Genomic DNA, 23,010 nt, shown 5'->3' on the forward strand with positions numbered 1-23,010 from the left:
GCAGAGTTTACTCTAATATTTTAGTGTTTTTTTTCTGTTCGAGAATGGAATTTGAAATTATTCTATACTAATTCGATTGCGTCCAAATTCGGTTTCATAAAATAACCGAACACCTGAAATATCAGATGCATTTACTTCTATCTTTTCCGGTATTTGAATAATTTACTCAAGAAATCGTATCTATTGAACTGCCTGTGTATCAATAAAAGTTTCACAGATATTTGAAAGTTTTTCTAAATGGAATAACAAGTGGAAAGTTGAAATGAATCGAGTCATTTTCCGCTTTTTGGCCTTAATACACGTTACAGGTGTATTCTTGGTAAAAGGCCTAATCAACTCGGATCGCCTGATTTATATCGAAGGCTTACCCGCCGACCACAAAGACGGCTGGAAAGTGTCGTACAAATTCATGTATCCCGACGAATGCAACCAATACTGTGTGAACACCAAAAGCTGTGAATCATTCAGCTGGAACTCTCAAAACAGTGACTGCCGTTTTTATCCTTGGGCTCTAGACCCCCAATACTTCTCGAAAGTCTCTCGAACCTACTGGTACGTGAAAAACTTCCGAGAAGTTCGAAGTAATTTTGGCGCTGCTTCACTTAAGATGAACGCAAACAATAACTACTTGGAACAGCAGCCACAAAGTTTGGAAACTACAAGTGGAACTACGAGTCTGACTTCGAGATACACGACAAGTCTAACAACTCCAGGAAACACATCGCAGACTACTAGTTTGACTACAAGTTCAACTACCAGTCCGACTACAAGCTTGACCACAAGCTCGACTACTAGTTCCACGAGCAGTTCGACAACTAGTTCAACTACTAGTTCCACCACAAGCTCAACGACTAGCAGTACGACAAGCTCCACTACTAGTTCGACTACGAGCTACACGTCTAGTCACACTACAAGCTCAACGACAAGCTCAACGTCTAGTGGCACGACAAGTGTCACACTTCCATACGTGACTCCGATTCCACCGATGCAGGTGCATGGCATTGAACCTGGGTACGGATTCCTGGTCGTGTCCGACAGCCAGTTTGTTTTGTTGCCGACGTTGCAACTGGTCATAATTTCGGAGCATGCAACTTTCTCCCAGAATGCAAAGTGTGAGTGGTCCTTTTATAATAAACGGACAAGTTTCGCAGATCCGGTGCTTTTGACACGGACCGAATTCTGTTTCAATTTTTTCTTATGTTCTAAACCATGAAACATTATTAGCAGACTTTTGAGGCCACTTACTGATGAAGCTGATGACTAGTAAAAAAGCTGAGCTGTCATTGAGGTTATTCCGACTCATAGTTCTTGGAACAACATCCCAGTAAGAGTCCCATAGTTGTTCGGCACCACTTCTATAATAGGGTTTTTGGCGAACTAGGCTGCTTTGCCTGTAGCCTCAGAAGAAATCCAATAATGGTAAAATTAGTTTCGTAGCTTTCTGACCCCGAATCAATACCATATTCTGGTCCCAACGGTCTGAACATGCTAAATTTTGGTCCATTTTGGTCCTGAACATAGAATTAATACCTCGACACCAGGGATGTAAAATAATATATTTCAATATATTTTTTCAAAAAATAAATATATTTATATTTTTGAGGAGAAAAATAAATATAAAAATATATTTAAATGTTTCCTGACGGGGAGAAAAAATTCTGAACAATCATGAATTGATGATTTCATTAACAGTGAAAGCGTTCCAAAGTGTTTTATTAATGAACAAAAATAATTGTCCTTCAAAGTTGATAGCTAGCTTAACTCGAATGGATTAATCGTGCGTCGCTTGCATTCTGACAATTGAATTGTCAATTAGCCAAGCCAAGCCAAGCTTCAATTATTGGCCGAGTTATGTTGGAAACCTGCTTTGCAATTCAAACAATAATTGTTACGAAAAATAAATATATTTATTTTTTTAACTGGAAAATAAATTATTTAAATGTATTTATTGTCAATATATTTAAATACAATATATTTTTTTACATCCCTGCTCGACACAGGTATCTTTTTGCATCGAATAAATTGTTAGAAATAAATTCTATGTTGAAAAGGTCTTCCCATTTCGAGAAAAAGACATAAAAATTTTGCATTTTTTTTGTTTTGTCCGGTTAAATCAAATCAGCAGTGTAGAGTTTTGAATAAAAAAATTTCCCCTCTGTTTTTATTAGTTTCCTCCACTCATAATGTTTGAGAGCTTTAAAAATACTACATTGAAAACCACAAAAGTATTCAAAATACCAAGCATGGCGTCTAAAATGTCAGCTAATTTTTATTAGTCAGATGACCGATGTAAAATTGCCCAGATAACGCTGCGTGGGTTCAAGTGATAACTCAATATCATGCCGTTTATGTGTTTCGTGATTCGTGTATCCATCAAAAACTCACGAAACTTGTCTGGATGTGAAAAATCAGTTTGAATTATTGTTCCAAGTTTCATGCGTAGCGTGCTTTTTCAATCATCGAGTTTCGACTTTTTTACTCGGCTTTTTGACTAATTTTTATACTTTCTAAATTTTTTGTTGTGTTAGCTCTGAACAAACAAAAATTTTATGAGATGTCATCAATTTTTTGTAAATTTATGGGTGTTTGAAATTTGGCAATTTAGTTAATTTGGAAAAAATAACGCGCAGTATGTTGCGATCTTATTGCGCGTGTAAGCGGTAAACTAAATCGATCCAAAGTGAGTTTAGGCCAATAAGTTGGCCTTATTATTACCGTGTGAAGCGCTATATTCATTCCTTTGTACTGAAAATTGCGTGTGGTAATAAAAAGAAGAAAAAGCTCTAAAATGATTTCAATTTTTTCAACTTTTGTTCCGACTTTCGAGTAGTTTTTTTGTTCAGACCAGTTTAAGAAAAGTTGACTGCGTATGTGTATCGATGTGGAAATCTTTTCATTGCCAACCGAGAATAATACTGTGATAGCTTGTTTCAATACGCGAATTACACTACAATTTTTTTTATTCAGCTTTAGATGGCAGCCAAAGTTCTCAGGGTTTTGCCTTGATATACGAACAGTTTTCTTTTGTTTCTCAAACAAATTTTAGATCGAAGAGTGAAGAGATGGCCGATTTTTTAAAAAAATATAATCATAATCTTTCCAGCTGTTTCAATTAAATCTCCATGCCACAACGTGATTCGCAACGCTGATAAGCCATAAGAAGTTCAAAACCAAAGTGACCCCAAGTTTTCTTTTTTCAGTTCACGATGTTATGAAACGGATGATTTTGGTTTCAGATTTTTTCCGCATTAAGTTTGTCCTAATAAAAACGTTATTTATTGCAGAGCAGTCTGAATGATGAAACTTGAATTATAATTTTTTGAACTAAAATTGACAATCTTAAAAAGTTAATCGGATGAGAATAAACAATTATTACATTTAAAAAAATTTAAAAGAACAAAACTGACAAAATAGGGAGTAGTAGTAGGTAGTGAAACAGTTTTTTCGTTTCATGTTCTACACCTTGATGCTACGAGAAACTTAAGTTGGGTTATTTCGAGAAGAAAAATCATGCTCACTCCCCCATATGGATTCAGAAGTCCCTGTATTTGAATGTCCTTGAGTTCAAGGTTAACCAATCTGGCTGAATGACACTCCCTTGACTCTTTTTCCTGCAGGATATCTGAAAAACAATTTATGTTCCCTTGCGGACGTTCAGTCTAACTTAACTTTTTAAAATCTAACTCTCTGAGCATGTAAAGGATTCCGTATCCTTATTTTCTTTGACCCTTCTTCTTTTTTTTCTTCTTCTTCTCCTTCTTCTGGTTTTGTGGGTTTTTGTCAACTGTTTGTTTTCGATTTTAATGTTTGTTTTTTGTTCCGTTTTTTGTTCCCTGGTGGCTTCTGTTTGTCCTAGAGCCTTTTTTTCCTTGTGGTCACCTCGATTTATAGTTCGTCATTTGCTGGACTTCTTATGAAAATTAGCAAGAAACCAGGAAAACGATACAACAATTGACATAAAAAACTGGGGCCATCTCAGCTAGCGGGCTGCATGTATGCATGAGTCTCAAAAAGATACTTCCATCATACATGGTTTGCTAGTTGGATGTCTTCATGACCATTTTAAGCACATTTTTGTTTGAGTTTTTCAATTTTCGAATGTATCATAAATATTCTTGCTAGTTTTGATGTTTTCGCAGATTCGCATAGGCTTTATGTCTAATTTTATTTGTATGACTTTAATTTATACTTTATTTCTTGTTTTCATTTCTATCAAGCCGACAAATATTGAGAAATTTGTGGCTCCTTTCAAAAAACCTGGAAAAAAATACAACGAAACTTGAAAACCACTAGTGCTGTCGCAGCTAGCGGGCTATATGTATCTATGGGTCGCTAATAGACGCATTCTTAGTACGTGGCTTGCTACTTTAGTATTTCAACGAATAATAAGAACCAGTTTTTTTCGCAATCTTACAAAATTATGTTTACCTTGAATTATGGTTATCTTGCAAGACTTTGCAAGAATCTTACAAGATTTTGACAAGAAATACATACATCTTATCAAGAATTTTGCAAGAATTTGGCAAGATCTTGCAAGATAACAATTGGCTATTGACTAAGGTTTTTAAGCACTTTTTGGAAAACGCGCGCTCCCCCCTCAAAATTAGTATGATTTGGCGCCAAAAGTGACTATGTGAAAAATTTTTGGGTCAGTCAGCCAAAAAACGGATTTCTCAAAATAATACAAAAGGGGACCCTGTGGGTCGGCAGGGGGTCGAATCCCTCATGGCTGAGGGGGGTGGGGGCGTCCACCGGCCGCGCACCCCTTCCCTAAATCCGCCCCTGGAGTGCTCTGGCATACTTAAAAATTACAGCTCTGCTTATTAATCATCTTAGCTTAGAAATTTGAATCTCGTTAAGTCTGCAAACCACGAACTCGGAATCACAGTAACTCTGAAATCACTTACTTAATACTTGAGAGGAAGACTCTAAAACCAATTAATTAATCAATCGTCGGTGATTTCACTGATTTAAGAGGATAAAAAGTTGGCTTAGCCGCGTTTTTTTTCAGAACATTGGCTGCCGGCTTTTTTCATGGTACGCTGGAATTTTCGATGGCTCTTCTTCCGCCCACTAGTAATCTCACTGGCGGTTCTTCTTAAAGTTTTTGTTTGGCTTTCAGATATCTGTCAGACGCCCATTCATGTGGTGGATACCCCTGAAACGGGCGTGCAATACCTGAATGATTTCCAACCGCCATGGAGAGCAGACTATTTTGCCATCCAAAACAGAAATGGCGACTTCTACTGTTACCAACGGACCGGGGTGAGTAAATGTTTAGAGTAGAGAGTTTGAGTTATTCTCAATTTAGTTATCTTATTTCTAATTTTGTCGCAAATTCTTGAATGCACTGACAAAAGTGTTAAAAAAAATCATACAATTATCAATTGAGAACCTTTTCAGGTTGTTACTGAAAAAGTCTTCAGAAAAAAAAATGCTGAGAAAAAATCAAGAAAAAATCAAGAAAAAATCATAATTTTTATTGCTTTTGCTGAGGCCGTTCCAAATAAAACTAATATGCAGTGATGTCCGATGGTTTTAGCCGCAGCCTAACGTGTGGAGTTATGACGACGCCCACTGCCAACAACTCAACCACTTTTTCTGCCTATCGACCACTCCCCTAACTGCACAACAATCAGAACAGGTTCGAGATTTCATGAATTCCCATATGTTATAATTTACATGATTACATTCAAGACTATTCAAACAGACTGAAACATTTATTTCCTCTTATAAAATATATGTGGAAGAGTTTGGAAAAAAAAACTCGATCTATCTGGGCTACCCACCCAAAAATTTAATTAAGTCATTCACCATGGGAATTAATTCGTATATTTGAGATTGAAACCCGCCTGAAAAAAATTTAATCTATTTTTTGGGTGCTCGCTCACACCACTCAAAGTTTTAACTAATGGTTTAGTCAAAAATAGTTGTTGTAATAAAATACCAGATGTTACCAGCCCTTCTCACTTAAATCCAACTTGTAAGAGCAGCTGATTTTGTATGCAAACCTTACCGTAAATTGTGATAAAATTGAAGATAAACCGTACAAAAACTATGGGACAAAGGTCCGTAAAAATAACTACAGCCGAGAAGTCATTCATATTTCTTAGAATTTTTACTTACAATGCTATCAAAATTTTCCAAAAAGTGCCTAAAAACGCCTTTTTGGCAGGTTTTTCAGAAACTTGTCTGTGGCGCGGAAAATTTCGCCAAAATGGGGTCTTTATAGTGATTTGGGAGAGCTCAGAAAATCAATTTGTTCGAACTGAAAAAAAAGCGACAAATTTTTTTATATTTTTTTTGAAAATCCGCCCCTCTCGACAAAATCCTAGATCCGCCCCTGCATACATAGTGACAGGATATATATCCCTATTGCAAAGTTCTCCTCAATAATGGGTTAAAGGGCAAACTATTATAGAATATTATTATAGAAACTGGCTTATTGAACTCTTTGTTAACTTTTGGATTTTGATGTCATATTGCGATGTAGTTTTTAGTAAGTTCGGATGTTAATATTCTTGTTTGCAATTGTATTGCAAAAATGTTTGAGTCTTAATAAAAAAATTAATAATTGTCAAATCTTGCAACTGACAATTGAGTCAGATTTTTTTTTATTGAAGAAGGTTCAACTTATCCCAAAAGCTTTTATTCGTATCCTGGATTGATCTTCCATAGATAATCATCTTTGAATCAGCGTTTTTGTTCCGACCATTGAAAATGGGGTGGAACTTAGTATTCGGGTGTGTTTTAGTTTTTTCTTCTTTTTTCTTTTTGTTTTCCACACAAAATCTGCTACCAGAAATAAATATCAAACTGGGTTGAGTGATTTATCATATTAAAGCTTTTTCAGTCGTGAATCGAACGACATTAAAAAAAATTCGGAAGTTTGTTCCCAATTTTGATTTTTTAAATGATTTTTTTGTTTCTCCAGTCTTTTTTCTTCAAAAACTGTTATCCTGTTTGACTGAATTACAACAACTGTCGAATATGCATATATAGTTCTACGTCAGATCCTTTTATGACACCACGCAGAAAAACAACACAACATTGAAAAAACTTCTTTTCTTGTTCTTTTTGAAAGATTATGGTTGAAACATTTATCCTTGTTTGTTACTTTTGAAGAAAACGGAATATTTATACTTCGGCCGATTTTTTTATTCAACCAATTTTCGACTTTTTAAATTAGCATTTTTAACGGAAACTGCTTATATCATCTGAAATATTTTGTGGGAGAAAGAATGCTCGTATAGGTCCTTATAGTACTCATCAAATCCCCGTAAATTTACAAAACCTACTCACAGCTGAAATATTTTTTTAAACTTGAGCTCAGAACAACAATATATTTCAGATGGTTTCAAAATTTTTTTATCAAAAACGCTTTGTTAACAAGTCGAAAATTGACTGAATAAAAAACCGCACTTGGCTTAAGTATTCCGCACTTTCTTCCAAAGTCGGAACAATTAGCATTTTTAAAACCTCCAAAATCGAATGTGAATTTTTTTTCCAAGTTTAGTTCAAACTTGGAAAAAAATTTTACATTCGATTTTGGAGGTTTTAAAAATGCTAATTGTTCCGACTTTGGAAGAAAGTGCGAAATACTTAAGCCAGGTGCGGTTTTTTATTCAGTCAATTTTCGACTTGTTAACAAAGCGTTTTTGATTAAAAAAAATTTTGAAACCATCTGAAATATATTGTTGTTCTGAGCTCAAGTTTAAAAAAATATTTCAGCTGTGAGTAGGTTTTGTAAATTTACGGGGATTTGATAAGTACTATAAGGACCTATACGAGCATTCTTTTTCCCAATTTGGGATAATCAACGCGCGATATAATTTTGCCAATTTGTGACAATTAAACTGTGATATATTACGTACTTATAACACGCGTAAGAAGCGACTTAATGCGTTTCAAACTGCCTTGACGCCCGCAATTTCGTCCCATTATAACAATACGAGACGCTAAACTTACCCATAAAACTCTACATAGCGTGTGGGGTTATAAAATGAAGAAAAAAAGAAACAAAAATTCTTTTTTTTCTCAATTATCTAATCAATTATTCAACCACAAATATTTTTTTATTGATTGGTCGTAAGTGGACGCTTTATAGTGTAGTCGGAACTTTCAGGGTTTAGCCTTGATATATGAGCAGTCTTTTCTCCCAATTTGGGATAATCAACGCGCGATGTATTGCGTTATGACACGCAAAAGCGACGGATTAAAGGGTTCCATACTGAATTGAGGCTAACTATTTGGTCTTATTATAACTAACTGTGCAAATTACATCACTTTGTAGTCAACATTAGCGAGTGGCGGGGTAAATTGAATAAAAAGATTTAAAAGGTTTTAATGTAATTTTTTTCAATGTTTTTGTCAGTTTTTCAACCAAAAAAAAAAAAATTGGCCTTAAAATGCAATCAGCACATTCATGGTTTAGTCTTGTTATAAATTAGCACTGCTGTATAACTGACCATCTATAGTTCATGGCTCATCGATAGATAATTATCGGTGGGTATTTGATACATTTTTCAGCAATGAATCATTGCTAATCAATCAATGAGTTTTCGATGAATCATCAATAAACTGCTCAGTGATATATCAACAATGTTTTACCAAAGATTTAGCACTAGGATTGTAAAGTGTATTCTAAGTGCATGAAAAGACTGCTCGCATAAGAGGGCAAAGCCCAGAATGTTCCGACTGTCCCCTAATTCAAATCGAATAGTTTTTGAGAAAATAAAATAATGAAAATCTATAAATTTTGGAAAACATCAAAGAGTATAACTTCGAGTCGTGCAAAAGCCTCATTTTAATATGGAATGATTTTGTTGTGCGGGATAATTCGTCACGCATAAATAATATGAAAAATTCGTTTTCAGCAATATGAATAAATTCTTCAAAGCGCGCACAATTTAGTCCAGTACATGGCCAATTTGGCAAGTTTTGAACCCTCAGAACTTTACAAAAAAGTCAGATTTAAAATATTGTTTTAGGTTTGAATTCGATATCTTGAATAAACTACCAAAAAATTTTGTTGAAAACTATTTTTGTTGTTCGGCTCAATTTGACGGAATAAAAAAACCACACCGAGCATAAATATTCCTTTTTCTTGGAAAGTCGTAACTACAAAAGAGATGTAATGCTATGAATTATGCTTTGCATCTTAGTTTTTGTGTTGATATTAAAATAGAACGAAAGTGTAATAGTAACTGAAATGCAAATGCATTCCAGCGAAAACAAATTTTAAAATGCTAAACAAGACTGCTAGTATCAGGGCAAAGACCTGAAAGTTTTAACTGCCTTATAGGTTTTATAAAGCAGCGGTTGCTGTAAAACAATTGATGAATTTTCAAAAATTTGATTTTTCTTCCGACTTTTGATACGAAATTAACGCAATATTTGTGCTCGGGTGGGTTTTTTTTTCTTCAGACAAATTTCGACTTTTTAACTAGCCATTTTTGACGGAATTTTTTTTTAAATATCATTCGAAAGCCATTGTTTTCCTGAGCTTAAATTTGAAAAGATATTTCACCTGTGATTATTTTCTGTAAAGTTATGAGGGTTTAAAGATTTATATTTTGGCCAATTTGAAACAATTAACGCGCGATATATGTTGCGCCATTACCGCGTCGTTCCAAATTGGTTGAACGAAGCTAATTTGCCATAATTGATTTGTTACAAGGAATGAAGTCTATCTTTTTATACTTTATATGGCATGTGGGGGGATGATTTTCATTAAAAATTTCAAATTTCATTTAATTTTTTTATGTTACTACTGCTGCTCCATAAACCTTAAAAGGCTGTCGGAACATTCAGGGCTTCGCCCTGATACGAGCAGTCTTGTTCTAATTTGAATACTTTTTTTAAATCAAAGCATATAAAGTACGAAGTCATATATTTCGCTCCTAGTAACATAGAAATTGTTCCAAATTGGTTAAATCAGGCTATTTGCTATAATTGCTAAGACGGATTAGGACTCCGCTTACACATCAATAGCGCGAGTTTTATCGCGCTTTAATTGTCTCAAATTGGCCAAAATGGCAATGCTTAAACCCCATAAATTAACGAAAAACGATCACAGGTAAAACAATTTTTTAAATTTGAGTTCAAGATAACAATACTTTTCAGATGATATAAAAAAAATTCCGTCAAAAATGACTAGTTAAAATGTCAAAATTAGTCTGAACAAAAGAACACTCCGAGCACAAACAATCCGTCACTTTATTCGAAAGTCGGAACAAAAAATATCAAACTGAACTGACAATCTATATTTTTCTAAGTTTTTGACAAATTTGCTTTTTTTTACTGTGAGAATGGTTATGGTTCGCGGGTAACATCCTTCCTCTAGTGAATGTAGGTAGCTCTTTGAGTGAAATTTTACTCGAAACGATTTTTCTGCCGAAAATACCATTTGAAGAATTTTTACCCTAACAAAAGATTCAAAACATTCCTAAGCCGAGAAGACAACACTTTTCCAACATTCCTGGTTCCGATTTCAACCAGTTGAAAAAATTTTCAGATTTCAACACTGCTTTGCTTTTGTCAAGCAAAACCAATCAGTAAAAAATCGGCAAAGTGAGCACATTATAAATAATTGTTTTCTTATGATGCCTACAGAATGAAACAGTTTGACATAAATTTCTGCTTCAAAAATTTAAACACAACCAAACATCCAGTGGTGACATTTTGCAGTTAAATGAGTGAAACTTTGTTCCAAAACAGGTATACACTGCCTTCGTGGACTTCTACATCCCCCACGGCCCCAACACAACTGCCGTGTCCTCTGATAACATTAATGGCTTCCATTACCTCGAGAATGGACTGTATGGCCTCTTCCCCTCCGAAGACATTGTCAAGTTCATGGACGTCAAAGGTAATTGGCAGGTTCTTAACTGCGGCACAACAGCCGCTGATCATCGGGAATAATTGTGAAAACGGAGGAAAATAGAGGATAAAATTGTGAATAAATTAGTTCAATCTACCAACTTTTAAACCCACGTCACATCCACAATATGTTGCAAGAACTAAATAATATATATGAGTTAGGACCGAGTTGGTTAACTCATAGAGTAATTTCGGATAGGGTACACCGTCTGCTCGTCACGCTATCTTATTTTCGGCCGGATAGATTCGTGCAACTTCTTAGTCTAATACCGATCCTAATCTTACTCTTATACTATCTAGTCTCAGGTTGTTTAACTAGTCTCTGCTAGGCTCAATAGATCTAGGGTATACTGGTTTATTGCGGCTGCTGAAGTGCTCGGGAGAGTCCAACTAATTTCTAAGTTAAATTCAAATCTCTCTGGTGCTGAAATTACAAGTAACTTCAGCACTTACAAATAAGTGGGTTGTTAGTTAGATGGATCATGATTGGTTAATATTAAATACTTTACATTGGTAAAATATCTAATTTATCCAATCATAAAATGTAGTTTAGATCAGGTTCCACCCATCCGGGTTTTACAGAGTTTTTTAGAATAGTTCTTCTGCAATTCGAAGGATGGATGATGGACGTTGGCGTTTGGCGAACATCTTATTTCTTCTGTTTCCTTTTTATTAAAGAAGTTCCAGGAAGCTGGAGTTTGAGACATAAGACGTTGTGTCTTCTAGTGACAACGACTAAGTCTTTGCAACAAACTCAAATCTGATTTCAGAATGGTTTGCTATGTCAGGTTTTTCTGTTCTGCGTGGAGATTGTGCGTGGAGGGGGTGCCTGGTTACTCGGATCTGTACGTATACTTGAACATCGAGGTGGTCATTGGTCTAGTTCAATGCAGTCCTTTTCTGCGAAGTCAAGTCGTACTCTAAATCCTTTGAGTTGTGATTGTGAGTGCGTGAGTGGCATATCGATTGTGGTTGGTCATTCCCTCTCGAGTGTAGTGGGGTCGTTTTGTCTTTAGATGTTCGTCCTTGGTGTTGTATTCTGATCTATGTATTGCATAATGTAATTTACATTTTATAAAACATTTATTAGTTTAATATTTTTTAATTATGATTTTAGTTAGTTGTTTTCACAAAAGCTTTTTGTTTTAGTTCGGTTATTTTGAAGAGTTACTCACACTTGAGTAGCTCTTATTAAAAATAGAGGTGTGGTCACAAAGCGTGGATGTAGCGCGGTGGGTTAGGCCGGCTATAGAGCATGCTCAGGACGTCCTTCCTGGTGGGTTAGGCCAGGAGTGGGAGTATGATTTCATGCGGTTTTTGTGAGGGGTCCTGTTATGTGACAACGTTTTATGTTGGGTTTGTTGTGGTTTTTCTTATGTCTTGTTGGTTATGTCCTTTTTCCAAAAATCAAATTGTTCGTGGTATGGGTTTGTCTTTCGACTTTTTTGTGTTTTATTATTTCTTTCTTAGACTTTATAATAGTCTTCAAAAGAATAAATTATCCAGTTTTAAACTGGGTTAATCCGGTTTGGGTACCGTTGGTTTCCTTTTCTTAGTCATGCTGTTATTCTATGATTTGTGGTATTTAGTAAACTGCGTTGGTTAGTTTTGTTTAGTATATGATTCCTTTCCAACCGGGTTAAAGGAAAGTTTGAAACATGTTATTATATGTTAGAGTTGTTGAGTGTGAAAACTTGAAACTGAAATTCATTATTTTAAACAATTCTTCGTGGGCGAGCTGTGCGAGTGTGGATAGAATTTCTGTGCGAATAAATGAGAATATCAAAAGGTTAGTACTGCATTTGCATTTTATTAATTTACTGCATGGAATTTGGAAATTTACTGCTAGTTATGGGGGAATTTTAAGTTACAAATTTTCATCATAATTAGATTTACTGCTTGTGGGGAAAATTTTAGAAATGAATTTATTGCATTGGTATTAAATTTATAAATTTATAAGTGTAAGAGATTAATAGAATTTTTGAAATCTGTTTGATGAAATTTGCGATTTTTATTTGTCTTTTGTGGTTTTTGTAGGTGATTGTCGGATGAAGGCTAAAAATCTAAAGAAAACATGGATAAAGAATGGTGAGTTTTTAATATTTTAATTAGTTAGTAATATTCATTTAATTCATACTTACCTGTTAGTCGTCGGGGAAAAAACCGTGGGGGAAGATGTCGTGAATTAGTTCTGAAGTTGTTAGTAGTTTAGCTAAGATGCGGATGATATTTTTAGTCTGAAGCAGTGGCCAAAGCAATTGAAGTGCCTTGATAGTGGTTAGTTCTTCAGTGCCAACTGCAAACTCATAAGGTGTGTTTTGGATTAGATTATATAATTTGTGATTGAATTTAGTGTTGTGAATGAATTCTAAAATTGGGATTTCTATAGGTTGTACAAACTCGTGCGGGATAAGGAAGGGTCGGGATTCTTCGGCGTTGAAGGTCTTGGTGATGGGACAGAAGATGTACATTTGGGTTATGGGGTCATAATTACGAAGAATACCATGAAGGTTAGTATCTTTAATGCAATATGTGAAATTTAGGAAAAATGGTGAAGTGTATTTGGAATTAATGAATTGAAAACGATGGTGTGGTTGTCTAGAGGGTGTGTGTAGGTCAAAGTGATTTTGGATGAAGCGATAATAACTATATGTGTGGGTTTGTTTAGTGCGCAACATAATATCGTGTGAACAGTGTAAATCTCTTTCGTGTGGTGCAAGGAAATGAAAGGTTAGTGAAAATATTTGGAAGCGTTCTTTAAAACTTTCGTATGCTTGTGTGTCTGTTAGTGCTTCTGAAATAATGTGATCAAACTTTCGGTCGAAGATGTTTAGTGTAAATATATATGGTGTCTTGATGAAAAATTTCTCGGTAATTTGTGGATTAGCGAAGCGATCGTCGTCTAAGAATTGATCTTGGTTAGCTCTGATGATGTTGTGATCATAGTATTCGAGTGTATATTCGTTAGCTCTAGGTGCAGTGTGTGTTTTTAGTGATTTTTTATATCCAACGTAAGTAAATTGTCTAGCGGTTAGTGGTGTAGTGAGTCGATATAGCATGTCCGTATTTCGCTCTATATCGATGTGAGTGTTAGATAAAGGTAAGCAAAGAGGGTTAGTAAAATGATAATATGAGGTCCAAGAGAGAGTGGGCATTAAAACGTATTCATCTACAAAGTTGCGTGTTTCGGTAGTGTCGTGGGGGGTGTTTAAGGTGTATTGTGGGAATGAGGGTAAGGTGATGGCTAAAAATTCTTTTGTGTTAGTATGCTTGGGGTGGTTGATGTATTCACGGGCTGTTCCTGGTTTTGCTGGGAAAGGATGGTTGGGGAACTTTCTTTTAAAAGTGCGGTAAGCTCTATTAGTGTTGAGTGAAGATTCAGTTGATGTGGATGATGGTGCTAATGATTCAGTATAATTTGAAGAGGGTGTAGGGGTAGGGGGGTTGGATGAATTTATTGTGGAGGAGATTTGGTTTATGGTTGGGGTATTAAGGTGGTAGGGTTGTTGTTGAAGGGTAATAAAATTATCTAGCTCTGGGGAGATTCGGGGGGTGTCTGGAGAATGAGATGATTGGTCAGAATGGTATGAGGAGTAGGTTGGGGTAACTTGGGAAGCATAAGAGGGTGTGGGAGTGATTGGTTCAGGGTTATTGGATAATATGGGTTGAAAAGGGGGTTGAGAAAAATTAGAAGAGTTATGAAAATTATTGGATGGGGATGGTTCTGAGTCGGCAAATTCATCGGGGGTTTCAATATTCGGGTTATTGAGTTGTGAGATGGAATATAAAACTGAGATGTGTGAATTAGTGTCGGAATTCATGCCTGATGTTACATTACTAGATGGAAAATCGGGTGGCGGAAAAGCAAAAAGTGGTATTATTGGGATTGGAGAGGTAAGATTGGTTGGGTGGGAATTTGATCGGTGTAGTGATCCAAGTTGGCGGCTCATCGTGGGCTAAAAAAATGATTATTTTGAGACTGAAAAGCGGTGGTATGGGGTTGTTCAATAATTTGTTCATAAGTATTATCATCTTGTGACTGGTGTGTCATTATATGTTGGATGGGACTTTGTGATGTGGTGAGTCGAAAATTTGGATTATGTGTGATGGCTAAATTTCGAAAATTTCGTGGGACTAGGGATAGTGGATGGTTATTTGGTAGGGGTGGTAATTGTGGTGCCGTTGGCGTTATGTCTACATTGTTATGTTCTTCGTCGTATGTATTTTGTCGTGTTGCTATTTTTGTGTTATATTCTTTTGTTTGTGCGTCTAAAAGAATTTTGTTTATAGATGTAGAAAAGATTCCAAAAAATCCTGCAAAGAGTATGCGTGCTACGCTTGCTTGTCTGTTTACTTGTGTGTGTATAGCACATGTGTTGTAGATTCCTTTTAAAAGTGAGAAAAGAAATCCAATAAAGTTAAACATTGCGTATAAAATAGTCAATTTTTCTAAGATGTAATAGGGCCATCCTAGAAAATCGAGGATCTCATTTTTGAGTGTAACAAAGCTAAAAATGTTAATTGGTGATATATCTTGGGGACGGTATTTTTCACCGTTTAGATATATATAATCTTTAATGTCTTTAAAATATCCGCTATAGTCTTGCGTGTAGATATCGGCAAATCCTGCGGTTTCCGCAAGTTTGCGTAAATTTTGGTCTATTGATTGTCTTTGTATAGTGTCCATTTGTGTTAATAATTCTTGGAATTGTTGTGTTCTAATGTGATGTTGAATATCTGATTTTGAATAGATTCCTATTGATTGTAAGTCTATATTTGGGTTTCGAGCAATAGCGCGAATGCTTTCTGGTGAAAATTTTTTGAGTGATTGCATTAATGTGGGATATGGAGTGAGAAGATAATATTTATTTTCATCAGGGTTTAGTTGTACTACATTGTGGCTGTTTTCTGATCCACATGGGACTGCGGTATCCCAGAAATAGGTTCTTCGTGAAAGTGTATCCACGAAATGTACTTTATTCTTATAAAAGATAGGGATTCTTTTATAACATCGTTTATCTTCAAAAACGTATAGTGGTGATACTTTTTTAGTACAAGTATAAAACCATAAGATGTTTCCTTCATAGTCTAAAAAATTTGATCTATTTCCAGATAATAAGTATCCTGCATAGGGGATTTTTAATACTGCTAGTGCAAGTGATTGTAATATTTGTGTTCGTTCTAATTCGCATAGTTGGTGTAGTGTTTCTAATTCGGAGAGTGACATTTCTTGAAAAATTCGGCTAATTGTATAATCTAGTTTCATATCTAAATGAATATCATAGTGGATATTACCGAAATATGTAGTATTCATTAGTGATAATTCTTGTAAGCGTGTGCTTCTGGTGTCATGGGGTTTTAGATGTCCACCAGGTTGTCCGTTGCTTTTTTCAAAATTAACTGGTATATAGGATGTTCCTTCGTTTGGAGGATGACCTGTGGCATATGGGTCGATTTTTACTTTTCCAGTGGTCATGTCGAATCCTTTTTCGTATTCAACTAATATTTCAGAGTATTGTGTTCTGTGAAGTGGATTTCTGTATTTACATGCAAGTTCTGTTTCTTGATATATTTGAAAACGTGTCAATTTATTTTCTATATTGTCTATGTTTCTAAAATTAGAACTTAGTTTTCGTGATGGATGGACTTGTTCATATGGAATTGATTGTATAAAATATTTTTCGTGAAATTTTATCATACGAGCGTGTATTTTTGCTACTTGAAATGTTGTACATGTATCTTCGGGGAACCAAACAATTGTTGCTTGTGTTCTCGTTGTAGGGTCGCAATAACCTTGATCATTTTTACAAGGTAATCGGATTCCTTGATAGATCATTGTATTATCTGATAAATCTCGTGTTAGTTGTATTTTTTCGAGTTGTATTTTCCAATCGAAAAACATTATTTCTTGGTATCCTTTATTTTTTGTGTCTGCTTTGCAGTTTGATGGGTCATTTATACCAATGTGTGGTATCCAATGTTTATCGTGTAGGTCATAGGTTAATCGTCCGTGTGCGCCGTTATACGGGTATTTTTCGTCTAGTTTTATATGTCCTTGGTGTCTTTCAAGTTGTGATTGATGTACAGAGTCTGAAAAAACTTGAAAATTAACTAATTTTCTTTGGGAGTTTTTATTTTGTGTGATGTTTAGTCTAAGTAATTCATTTTTACAATCGTCGGGATTGAGATGTAAAAGACGTTCTATATTACTCTGATAGAATGATTCATGGTCAAGTCGGTTTTTTTTTCCGTTCGAGACTTGTGAACAATGTACTTTCTTTTCGGAAAATGTTGCTGTGAATTTATAACCTGTAACTGTTGTTGCTCGGGCTTTTGAATAGAGTGTTGCTATTACATCTGTGGTTTCTATAGCTTGTGGTTCTGTTTCACATTGTGATACTTGATTTATTGCATATTTATGTAGTGTTTTTTGTTCATTTTCTTCACAATCGTAATGTGTTACTAATAAATCTTGTGGTCCTGTACGAGGGGAAGGGTTTATGTTTTGATTTGAGATTACTAGAAAAAGGAGTTGGAGAAAAATTAATAATTTTAGAATATACATGTGTATGATAATCCTGAGTATGGATTATAAAATGTAATGTAGCCAATTGTGTTTTTGGTATATCTGTCGTATTTGTATATTACTTCAGTAGTTATAAACGGTGGTGGTAGTGATTGAGCTGTTATGTTAGGTGGATTTAATGGGTAGGGATGTTGGGTAATATTGTTTAACTTAACTGTGATTTCAAACTTTAATTGTAAACTGTTTTGTTGGAGTATTTGAATATTGTGATCACGGATATCGTTGTGAATATCTTGGCGATATTGTAATCTATTAAGTTCCCAGTTATGAAGGCGGTTACTTTCTTGATGTTGTCCAAATAATGGTGGAGGTGCTGTAAATGTATTCCAATCTAGTCTTAAAGGAATATTTATTGATGATTGTTCTCGATATCTGGCGTCGAGATTATTTGGAAAATTTAAGTTAAAAGGTGGTGGTGAAATCTGGCTTATTGATGGTGTTGATGGTAGTGATAATGTTTCTGGTAGTGATGAGGATGTTGTTGTATCCGTAGAAATATCTATTGGATTATTGACTAAATTTAATTCACCTTGTGTAAATGAATGTGTTGTCCAATATGGTAGTCGTGATGCCTGGTTTGGGGGGTTAAAGGGATTTTCACGTATTTGTTCAGATGTTGGTGTTGAACCTAAGTAATCTGATGGTAGGCTTGAGGTGCTACGTTGTGAAAGAATCGTAGGGGTTTCTGGTAATGTATCAATGGTGTTTTCTGGAGTGTTTTGTGATGGGGATTGAGGTATATCAAAATGAACTCGTGGAGTTTGAAAATTTCTGTTTCGTCGAGGATGTATAATTTGTCTATTTATTTCGACTGTATTTTGGTTTTGACTAGGATTTCTTATTCTACTTAGTTCTTGTGGTAGTGTTGGGTATAGGTTATATGTTGGTTCGCTTAGAGGTGCTTGTCGTTGAACTGGTTCTAGTGGTTCTGATAAACGAGCATGTCGTTCTTCAAAAGTGTATGGATTGTCTTGAAAAGAAATTCGTGTAGATGTTTGAGGATTTTGAGTAGTTGAAGGTGGTGTTTGGTTATCTTGGGATGATGTCGGTGAAGACTGATTCTGTGACTGTTGGGTAGCAATTTTTGATGGATTTTTGAATTGTTACTTTAGTGGGAAGGTTTATGTTTATTATAATATTCTTCCAAAAAAAAGAATTAGAAGGATTGTTGCTAGGGCAAATGTGAAGATTGCTTTCTTTATACATTTACATATTGTCAAAATGAGGGATGATAAAAATGTTATGAAAATTACAAACAATAAAAAAATATCGGTTCTACTGAAAATTGTTCGTATCATTTAGACAAGTTATATGAATCGTACCTGTGGAAATAATCAAGGGTTTTGGAAAGTTGGAGGAATAGTTCGAGTATAGTGTAGAAAATTAAAAAAATGTTACAAAAAATGATTAGGATTATTAGAAAAGATTCAAGTATATCAAAAAGAAATATTATAAAGGTTTCAAGTATTGTAAAAAAATGTTTAAGATTTATGAGTATTTGAGTAACTGATTGAGAGAAGAGCATTTAAGAAATGATCTCTCGGTCGAATATTTTTTGCTGTTTGAGGCGATTTTCTAGTGTGGTCGGATTATTTATTAGTTTTTTGACAAGTGGGTCGAGTTTTGTAAAAAATTGTTGGGGGCAATTTTCATGGTGATTGGGAGGTCGTCTTTTTCTTTATTTTTGTTTGTCAAATGATCCGGGGTATGGTGAGATTTTTATACTTTAGGCTAATTAAAATGTTCATTTTGTTACTTTAGGCTAAGTTAACAATTTTGCTTTGGGGGTATTCGTGGTCTGAGTTGGGGAAATATTGTTGATCTTTGGGTTATTAGATAAGGGAGGGGTACGGTATTATGGTGATATTTATTTTAGTTGTCAAGTTGGAGTGGTTTGCTTATTTTTGACCTGGAGGTCGTAAAGTTATAGTTATAGATATGCCTGGAGTTCTATATGATTCGTCTAATTGGTCTTAGTTTGAGTTAGAGAAAGTGACGGATTGGATGAATCCTATTGGTCTATTTTGAACTAGAATTATTACGTACTTGTCAGCATGTTATTTTGAAAAATGTAAATGAAAAATGTTTCGAAGGTTTCAAGATAGTGAAGTATAATGTTAAAATTACTTTTGAAATTCCACTTTCTTTAAAATTTTAGATTGGGGGATGAATATTTTATAGTTTTTACGTGGTTGATTTCGGAGTCTTGTTGTTTTTCTATTTTCTGATTTGTCGATTTGTTCTTGGGGTATTATTTGTTCGGTCATTTTTCTATTTTTTCTTTGTTTTGGGGATTCTTTATGGTTTTGTGTATTGTTTTTGGTGGCGATTGGTTTTGTGTTTTGATTTTCGGTGGGGTTATCATTTTGTTCTGTGTTTTTCAAATGTGGTTCATTTTGAATGATTTTTAATCCTGTGAAAGAATATAATTGAGTTAATTCGCGGAGTGCGTATTCTTTTGGGTAATAAGGTAATAGGTTGTTTCGATGTTGAACGATTTCTTTTTTGTTTGAGTCGGTAATTTTATATGTGACATCAGTGGGTTTTGCAATTATTTGGTATGGTCCTTTTCGAAGGGGTTGTAATTTTTTAGAAATTCCTTTTTGAGTATTAAAATTAGGTATTAAAACAAATGTTCCAATTTTTAATTCGGAGGCTGGTGTAAAACGTGAATTGATTTGTTCATTAATGTTTTGTCTTTGTAATAACTTTTTTGTTATTTTTTGATAAATTTCATTGTGTTTTTTATCTCTGTTTAGAATCCATTCGGTGTGTGTACCGGAGGCTAGTTTAAGAATTTGTGGGTGATGAAAATGATCTTCATCGTGTGTATGTAAAGGTAGGTTATAACAAATTGAGTCTTTATTTGGTTGACAATAACCTTGTGCGTTTTTATGAGAATTTGCTGTAAACATTATTGGTTTGCGTGGCTTTTGGTTAAAAACCATTTCGTATGGTGACATTCCTAAAGTTGTCGTAATTTGTGAATTATATGCTAAGGGAAATAATTTTACATCTGCTGACCATTCGGTATATTTTGTATCATTTCCGTTGATGATACATCTAAGATATTCTTGTAATGAACGGTTCATACCTTCGACTAAGCCGTTTGTCCAAGGTGCATGAGATGTACGTGGTTTGTGTTTAATGTTATATAAATGACATAGTGTGATAATTTCATTATTTATGAATTCTGTACCGTTGTCTGTAACTAAAATTTCTGGTAGTCCGAATTTTGCTATCCAGTGTTCATAGAGTGTTGTGTAAGCGTAATAAGCGTTACAATGTGGTACTGGGTTAAGTGCTACATAATGTGTAAATGCGTCAACAATTACCATAATGTAGGAGTTTCCTTCTGATGAGGGTGAAATTGGTCCTTTAGTATCAAATGAGATACGATGATTAAAGTACAAACTTTGTCCTTTAAAATCTTGTTTTTGTGCTATTTGTTTTTGATTTGGGTAAGGTTTATTTAGTTGACATACTATACAGTCATTGCATAGTACTTTTATCCAAATTGGTGCATTTGGGAAATAAAAGTTTTGTATAAAATTTGAATATGTTTTCTCTGATCCAGAGTGTCCTTTAATATTTTGTGTATGTGAAATATTAAAAGCTATAAGAATCATACTTAAAGGGAGACATGGAACTGTAGATTCATTCAGGTTATACTCTAAAAGGTCTGTATTTTTGTTAATTGTTGTGTTGTTAAATTTGCGAAAGTATCGGAGGAGTGTTTTGTTTCCTAGAATGGTTGAATCTGCCTTGACAGGTTTAGTTTTATATTTGTGCCATGATTTTAGTTGTCTAATTATCGGGTCAAGATTTTGATATTGTTTCAGTGTTGAAATTGTAATCGTTTCTGTTGGAGGGAGAAAAATGTTTTCAATTTCGAATTTAGATAAGGGTATTGTATCAAGTGGGTCGTGAAGGTCAAAAACTTGATTTATTGTGTATTTTGAATCATTTGTTTGTGGTCCTGATAAATTTATTTTATCAGTTAAATCTTCTTTTTCAATTAGTGGAAAATGGTCTTTTTTAGGCGGGTGTTGTTTTGTTCGTTTTTGTTGGGTGTTATTTTTTATCCATTGAGAATATGGGATTGGTTTGAAAGTTGATGTTCCAAGTAGATCAACTTCATAATGATTATTTTGACAATCTAAATAAAGTGGGAAATGTTGTAAACTATTTATTTGTGATTGTTCAATATCAGTTTTTACTGCATATTTGCATTCCAATCGGGGTGATGTTTCGTTTTCTGCAAGGTAGAATTTTATGTTTTTGGGTATTTCAACTGTTGTTTTTCGTGTAAGTAATTCAGGTGGTGTATTTCGACTTAAGGTGTCTGGTAATGCAAGATTTTTTCCTGCAGTCCAAACTATATGTAAGTTTGGAAATTTCATTAGAATTAGTTGAAATCTGTAAACTCGGTGGTTTGGGTTAGATTTTTGTGTAAAGAGAAAGATGATTGGTTTATGGTCTGTGAATAGAACTGTTGGATGTTTTGATCCAAGTATCAGAAATTCATATTCTGTCAGTGTATATATTATGGCTGTACATTCTAGAGTTGAGAGTCGTAGCTCTGCTTGAGTGAATAATCGAGAATTTGCTGATATGAGGTTCATTTTATTTGTACCATTATGTGATTGTAATAGTGCTGCACCGATGCCAAAGTTCGAAGCATCGCACATTGCATAAAATGGTTGATTTGAATCTGGAATTGTGTTTGAAATTTGTTCAGTTAAAAGTTTCTTTATTTCTTCAAATCGTGTTTGATGTTCTGTGTTCCATTCAAAATTATTTTGTTGTCTAAGGATGTTATAAAATGGTCGTAGATATAATTGCATTTTATAAACATATTTACTTAAAAAGTTTAACATTCCAAGAAATTCTTGGATTTTCTTTTTATTTGTTGGTGGTTGAAGTTTTTGAATAGCGTCAATGCGTGATTTCAATGGAGTGATTGTTTTTCTTTCTATATTATGTCCTAAGAATTTAACTCTTGTCAAAAAGAAGTGTGATTTATCGGGGGCGGCCTTCAGATTTTCGTTCTGAAGTATTTGGTGATATTTTTCTAAAACATTGAACATCTCGTCTTTTGTTTGTGATTGCATAAAAACATCGTCTAAATAGGTGATTGCGTTTTTCTTGAGTATTAGTGGTCTAAAAATTTTGCTCATAAAAGCTGAAAATGCTGCTGGTCCTATGGATATTCCATAGAATAAGCGGTTGAATTCATATTGTTGGTTTCCGATAACAAATTGTGTTAAACGTCGTGATTGTTCATCTAGTGGCATTTGATTGTATGCACTATTCATATCGGCGGTTGTAAAGTATTTGCCGTTTATTTTTGTTAAAATAACTTGTATTGGTTCAATGGGCCAATTACATTTTGATTCATCTATAAGTGAATTGAGGTATCTAGCATCGAGAACGATTTTTAATGATTCTCCTTTAGCTAGAATGATAACGGGGTTGATGAATGTGTTCCCTTTTGGTTGTTCTTCTTTATTAACTGGTGATATAATGTTGTATTGTTCTAA

At 34.5% G+C, this 23,010-nt stretch overlaps 1 protein-coding gene across 1 annotated transcript in view; it reads left to right on the top strand.

Annotated features, from left to right (window-relative positions):
• The first annotated feature begins 132 nt into the window (after window positions 1-132).
• The window catches only part of LOC134839716 (uncharacterized), a 91,514-nt gene continuing 68,636 nt past the window's right edge, over window positions 133-23,010 (top strand). The window contains exons 1-4 of the mRNA XM_063855338.1: window positions 133-1,112; window positions 5,123-5,265; window positions 5,543-5,644; window positions 10,720-10,870. Coding sequence (XP_063711408.1) covers window positions 263-1,112; window positions 5,123-5,265; window positions 5,543-5,644; window positions 10,720-10,870 — 1,246 coding nt within the window. The 5' untranslated portion in view covers window positions 133-262. The remainder of the gene's footprint in view (window positions 1,113-5,122; window positions 5,266-5,542; window positions 5,645-10,719; window positions 10,871-23,010) is intronic.

The sequence above is a fragment of the Symsagittifera roscoffensis genome, chromosome 2 (assembly GCF_963678635.1).
Source record: "Symsagittifera roscoffensis chromosome 2, txSymRosc1.1, whole genome shotgun sequence".
NCBI classification, from domain to species: Eukaryota; Metazoa; Xenacoelomorpha; order Acoela; family Convolutidae; genus Symsagittifera; species Symsagittifera roscoffensis.